Source organism: Microcaecilia unicolor, chromosome 3 (genome assembly GCF_901765095.1).
Source record: "Microcaecilia unicolor chromosome 3, aMicUni1.1, whole genome shotgun sequence".
NCBI lineage: Eukaryota > Metazoa > Chordata > Amphibia > Gymnophiona > Siphonopidae > Microcaecilia > Microcaecilia unicolor.
The window spans coordinates 171,900,161-171,907,213 of record NC_044033.1 but is presented as its reverse complement, the minus strand read 5'-3'; the positions used below and the strand labels follow the sequence as shown (position 1 = coordinate 171,907,213).

At 47.1% G+C, this 7,053-nt stretch overlaps 1 protein-coding gene across 1 annotated transcript in view; it reads left to right on the top strand.

Annotated features, from left to right (window-relative positions):
- Window positions 1-2,027: 2,027 nt before the first annotated feature.
- MARCHF9 (membrane associated ring-CH-type finger 9) overlaps window positions 2,028-7,053 on the top strand; it is a 168,293-nt gene continuing 163,267 nt past the window's right edge. The window contains exon 1 of the mRNA XM_030195219.1: window positions 2,028-2,345. Within this exon, the coding sequence (XP_030051079.1) occupies window positions 2,028-2,345 (318 nt within the window). The remainder of the gene's footprint in view (window positions 2,346-7,053) is intronic.

Below are 7,053 nucleotides of genomic sequence, written 5' to 3'. Positions count from 1 at the left end.
TCGAAAATAAGGCCGCAAGTAAACTATGGGCCCATAGTCTGGCTATGCTACTGCTTAAGTCGGTAGAGAATTGATGTTAACCACTCCTTTGTAGTGACTAAAATGACGTTCCAGTTTATAGACTTGCAGCCTAAAGGTAAGCCTTGATTCATTTATTCAGCTTGATATACCCTTCTCTCTCTCTCACCTCTTCCTTATAAAAACTCCACATTTCATTACAAATGCATTATGTTTAAACAGATGAAAGAACCCCCCCACCTCTGAGTGTAATCCTTTGGTTGGACCGCTGGAGAGCAGAGGACATTGTAACATCCATCCCTTCCATCACCGCAAAAATGCAAACTTCTAAACAAATTGCACACATTCTGCGGGCACTTCTTGCTGAACATCCCCAAACCCATTTCTCTACATTAATAGGGAGCTCAGAAATATATGAACTGTTCCTCGAAACAGATGCCGTAGTCCTCGCCAAAGGGGAGTGCCATGCCAGCCATGGTTCCCTTGAACGGAAGATCCGAGGGAGTTTTCAAATTTCGCGGGTGTTGCGCCACCTGCCTCTGAACGTCAGCACCCTTTGCCGTCTCCCTTCTGATGCTGCAGATGCGCAGGAACCAGCAGGATCATTTTCCCAACACCGCCGCCACCACAAAAAAAAAAAAAAAATTCAATAAATGTTTTATTTAACATGGTATACCGGAAGAAGAAGCCATATTCATGTACCCTGCGATGCGAGCCATCCATTTCTGTAATGATAGCTAGAAAGAGAAGGCACAGCTTTTAAATCCTGGAACAGCAACAACCACTGGGGGGTATAAAAAAAACCCGAAAACATTTTGTATGGAAGACAGGAAGCGATTAGGAACTTAAACCAGCGATGTCTAGAGATATTTTGTTGCAGAACTGTTGATTGGAAACCGCATGCACAAATCGACTCGTAAAATAAAGAAAGACATTGCATCCAGCGTTCTCTAGCATCGCTCGCAAGAAAGCATGGAAGGCTCTCGTTTGATTTTGTCGCTCACTTTGCCCCTTTCGCTTCTGATTTTCCCGGGGTGGGCGAGAAGATGCACCCCCCAGGCCTTGTAAATTGTGGATCCGTGTGAGTCTCAGCTCGATGGGTGGATGGGATGGAAGAATGGAAGATCAGAGAGGAACGAACAGGGATGGATAAAGCCTGGGGATGCTGCTGACAGCTCAGGCGATAGATACCGGGTTTGTGTTGCATCTAAGGAACAGGAAATTAAAAAATCTCCTTCCCTCAAAAAGAAAGAAACAAGCCTTGTTTGTTTCCCAGAAAGGAAATCGCCTCGATCCTGCCATCGGAATTACAAATGTTTTAATATATTTTAGGGTGCTGTTGCGAGTATTTCGTTCGTGAGAAAGCCTGGATGACAGACAATCTGTGAATTTTGGGGTCTGCAGCTGCCAGAAAGATGTTGAATCAAGAATATGGGGAAGGATCAGCTGCCCCCATTCCCTCAGGCTGCCCTCCCCCAGCCGCCTCCATTCACTGCTAGTCGTTTGCTCTTTAACCCTTTCCCTCCTCCCCTCCCCCTCTACTCAAGCAACCCTGTATTCCTCCCTCCGTACACCTTTCTCCCTGTCCCCTACTTTTAATATTTTTTGTTGCACAGCTTTTAATTATTAACCTCATTGCAACAACAATTCCTCCCCTGCTTTGATTTAAAAATAAATCCAGCCTTTCCACCCCACCCAAAAAAAGAAACAATAACAAAAACACTCTAATGCTGCCTCTTTTTTCTCCTTTTCTCCTCCCCAAATGTGCCCCGGTTGCTTATTTTTGGAATAACCCCAGGAAACTATTACATTTCTCCTTCTGTTGACTGGTTAACTCGATCTCAACCCCAGAAGGCTCGCTTTTCTGGCCCTGGCCCTTCTGCACCCCTTGGCTCGCCCGGATCATGCCCGCACTGTTTCAGGGTCTGGGGGGGCTCGGCGCATCCCCTCTTTCCTCTGCTTCCCCTTAGTTGGCTTCTCGTCCCCTTTGTCCTGCCGGCTGTTGGTAAATGATGTTCAAGTACCGGATCCGGATGTTTTTCAACGAGCTGAAGGTTCTGGTGTTGATGCGCTCGGGCTCCGGGGGACGCCCCGAGGCTGCCTCGTCGGCGGTGGGCTGCGGCTGGCCCCCCTTCGCGCACTGCTCTGGCCGGGACGATGAGGAGGAATATTATGGAGCTGAGCCGCGGCCCCGCAGCCTGGCCCTGCAGGAGGAGGAGAGGGAGGGCCGGCTCGGGGCCGCCTTGGATGCTGTGTCCCTAGGCAGCAGCTTGGACAGTGGCATGAGGACCCCGCAGTGCCGGATCTGCTTCCAGGGACCTGAGCAGGTGAGGCGGGCCCAGCCCAAGCTGCTATCGCTCTGTTACACAAACTCATGGCATGGGACAGGTGACAGCAGCATGGTGTATGTGTGTGTGTGTGTGTGTGTGTACATGTTTATGCTAAGATTAGATAAACATATTATGCTGTGTGTTGTCTCATAAATCCATTGTCTGTGGTTTGGGCTATATGTGAGCTCTAGATGGCTAGATACACATAGTACATGTATGTGAAGGCTAAGGTTCCATGTTCATAGCAAAATGGATACATTACATCAATATTTAGTACACACACAATAAGACTGATCCTTTACAAATATTTTATAGTGGATACATAAAATATAGACATGACATTATCTTGCAGTGGACATAGGTTTGCATGTGGTATTTCCACAGTACAATAAACCTATGTTGAGATGAGCTGGGTATCAGAATGGTTTCAGAGAACACGGGATGACTGAGGTGTCCTTATATGTTTAGGGATTGGCATGTGGTATCCATATTGCAAAGGAAACAGATTGGGCCTTGCTTTGATTTCAGTACTTTTGAGATCTCGTGCCAGATTCACTCACTGCAAGGTATTCATATATGGAGTTAGAATGGCCGCATGAGTTGTTTGAGGACCGATTCGAGCCAGAATACACTGTTGTTCATGTAACATCACATGGATGTCTGGATGGGACCCTTATATAGCACAAATCACCAGGGATATTTCTAGTTGTTGCTATCCATAATTGCAGCTAGGGGAGGGAGAGGACATGTAGCAGATCAATAATGTGCATAAATTTTGTGTTTGGCTACTCCTCAACCAGAAATGGTCTATGTCATGGCTTTCCTTCTTGGTAGGGGAGACAATGAGAGAATTGGCTGTTGAGTTCATAGCTGAATTAAACAGATGGATAATACTTTATAGGTATAGGACCAGTAGAATCAGAGGCTTGCTTGCTTATCTATCTATCTATCTATCTATCTATCTATCTATCTATCTATCTATCTATCTATCTATCTATCTATCTATCTATCTATCTATTTCCAAATGCTAGACCACTCTCTTTTGAAGTCTACAAAATGGTCTGCAATGCTATAATGATCACTGAAGAAGATCATAGCAATATCTCATGAAAGCATAGGTCTGGAGTCACTTTTACAAGACTTATTTATCTAATAAATGCAAATCCAGGAAGCCACACAGTGGCCTCCTTGTTAGCTAAGTTTAAACTGATTAATCTAGGGCACACTCCTCTCTAATGTTTGACATAGTCTGTGTCTTTCCACATGTGTACAAGGGGCTGGCGCTGAGGCTCTTGCTGTGAAAGTTGGCTGTGCCAAGGCCTTTGTCTGCCCTGAGCATGTGTAGCAAGAACCACTCCTGGATATGTAAGTTCAAAGTGAGCAGGTTAATGAGAGGGGCTTGACACATTTGGTTGTGACTTCCTGTAATTTGAATAGCTAGGTGGGATAAGAAGTCATAATAGAGTGGCAGATATGATGTAGCAGGAATGCTTCCAACCAACGTACGGGTCATCATCATCATGCATATTACATAAGAACATGAGGTTCCATACTGGGACAGACCAAAGATCCATCAAGCCCAGTATCCTGTTTCCAACAGTGGCCTATTCATGCATGTGCATCATATCAGTAAGAGGAAAAGCACCACTTTCAAAAGGTGTAGGGGAAAGGAATTTACAGAGAGGGAATGAAGTGGGAGAACTTGTCAACTAGTTAGACCAAGGAAGACAATCACTGGGGGAACTCTGCCTCTAGTTAAAGATCATGCAAGAGAGGCACCAGGATAGTTTTTCCATTGGTTAGAGACTGCAGAAGAGGCCAGCTGGGAAAGCCCTTCTATTGGTTAGAGACCATGGAAGTGAGGCAGCAGGACAGTTTTTCTATTACTTAGAGACCATGGAAGGGTGTCACTAGGACAGTTTTTCCATTGGTTAGGGACTGAAGAAGAGGCCAGCTGAGAAAGCTCTTCTATTGGTTAGAGACAATACAAGGGAGGCAGCAGGACAGTTTTTCTATTGGTTAGAGCAGTGGTTCCCAAACCTGATCCTGGAGGCACCCCAGCCAGTCAGGGTTTCAGGATATTCACAATGAATATTCATGAGATAGATTTGTATAAGGTGGAGGCAGTGCATGCAAATCTCTCTCATGAATATTCATCATGGATATCCTGAGAACCTGACTGGCTGGGGTGCCTCCAGGACCAGGTTTGGGAACCACTGGGTTAGAGACTGCAGAAAAGGCCAACTGGGAAAGCTCTTCTATTGGAGGCAGCAGAACAATTTTTCCATTGGTTGGAGACCATAGAAGGGAGTCATTAGGATAGTTCTTTCGTTGGTTAGAGACTGCAGAAGAGACCAGCTGGGAAAGTTCTTCTATTGGTTAGAGATCAGAGAAGTGCTATGGTTAGAGACTATGAGTAGTTACTGAAAGAGCTCCTCCACTGCTTAGAGACTATGGTAGGAAGTTGCTGGGCGAACTCTTCCACTCGGTGTTGCTGATGAGATGGGCTTTTGGGAAGAGTCTTTAGACAGTATGCAGTTGCCTTGGCAGTCAATCATGATTTTCTATCACTATTTTAGAAGCCAATTAATAGTCATCAGTGAGACAATTACTGATGATATTGATGGGAGCGTCTTGGAGGAGAGAGACGGGGTTTTCTTCCTCTAGCTTTTTGTCAGATTAAAGATTTTTCAGCAAAATGTAAACCCATCTTCCAATAAATAAGTATTGACCTCTGCACTATATGATAAGCACGAGCAGTCCAGAACAAGGCCTCTAAAATAATATCTTAAAGACATAATGTAAATAGCAGAGTGAATAGTTTAAGGCTAAGTTACAGACATTCAAATACTTCAAATAGATAAATAATGTTCATTTGTTCAAGAGAGAAGTCCTGAAACAAGGTGAATTATTGCATGAAAAACATCTCCAGAGAAAGGTGGAGAATGCATAGAACATCTTTGCAATGGAGAACAGAAATAATACTGGAATTTGAGAAGGCATGGGACAAAACACAAACCCTCCCCCCCCCCCCCCCCCTGATATTGAGCCCATGGTGGTTAGCCTTTTTGTTTTTAAATGCCAGCTGCCATGGGCAAAAAATTTCAAATAGCCAGTGGCAGTATCCAGACTGTGGATGCAGCTGAATATCCGGATAGAGTGGTGAGTTGCTGGCACTATCTGGATAGCTTGTGTCTCTGCCCTGACCCCAGCCCTGAACCACCCCGGCACTATCCGGATCGCACCAAAGCAATCTCAGTGGTATTTATCCAGGTAGCAGGTGCTAGTAAGAGTGAAAGAGTATCCTAGTGGTAAGAGCAGTGGGCTGAGAACCAGAGGGCCCAGGTTCAAATCCCATAGCAGCTCCTTGTGGCCTTGGGCTAGCCACTACTCCATTGCCTTAGGATATCCAGGGGTGGTGACTGGGACTTGCCATTGAAGCCATCACACCTGTGGTGGCCCCAGAAATTGATCTCTGCTTCCTGCATGGAAGTAGCAGGACCAAGAGAGGGGTCCTGTCCTCTCTAACATATCCCCTCAGACTTTGAGCTACAGGGAAAGAAGAGATAGCACTGGAAATCAGGTGTGCCCAGAAGGGGTAATGGACTGAGACTAAATGGCCTGCCACGGAAGTCTTTATTTGCTCCCAGTATTTTTGTTTCCAGTCCCTTGGTCTTCTCTGTTCTCCACCTTCATGAAATGCTCACTGTCTGAAATACCACTTGGGCTTCCAAACTGCTGAAAATGTACTTTGCTGTTGATACATGATGGTGCATGGAGCAGAGATGAGCTCTGTCTAGGTCTGACTGCTGGCAGCACATGGGAATTTTCTATCTAGACAGTGCCGTAGCGAGGGCGGCTGACACCCGGGGCAGGTCGCCGCTGCGCACCCCCCTGGGTGCAGCACGGCGCCCCCCCTCAGCACGCACCCTCCCCCCTCCGGAGCGCATTCTTACATGAATTAGGAAGCGAGGGGTGGGCGAGAGGGCCGATCCGCCCCCGAGTGCACATCGCTGGGAGCTGCGTCAGCTCCGCTGGTTCCTTGCTCTCTCTGCCCCGGAACAGGAAGTAACCTGTTCCGGGGCAGAGGGAGCAGGGAACCAGCGGAGCCGACACCCCCCCAGCAGCGTGCACCCGGGGCGGACCGCCCCCCCATCCTACGCCACTGCATCTAGATACCCTGTTTGATCAGATATCCTTGCTGCTTTGCAGCTCAGTTTGTGTGCATCACATTGATATGGCAAAATAGGATTATGTTATGGGCATGGAAAAATGGACTCAGGAGGGCTCTAAAATGCAATATGGAACGGCTGCAGCCACTGACACTCCTTGAGACCAGGGGTGTAGCCAGACAGCCAATCTTGGGTAGGCCTGAGCCGAAAATGGATGGGCACGGAATTCAGCCCCTCCTGGCCCCCCTCAACTCTGCTCTCCCCCTACCCTCAAACACAAAATATTAAATACCCGAGCTGGTGGGGATTCCTAAACTGCACCAGCTGAAGATTTCCTCCTCCTTGGGCAGCCAGTGCTCTTCCAAACAGCAGAAGCAAGACGCCGCTGCCAGTACTCCGTACATGCTCAGTGCTTCCGCCTGGTGAAAACTGAGCACGTGCAGAGGGGCTGGAGTGTGGCAGAGCACTGGCTGCCTAACAAGGAGGAAATCTTTAGCTGGTGGGGTTTGAGGATTCCCACCAGCCACACATCA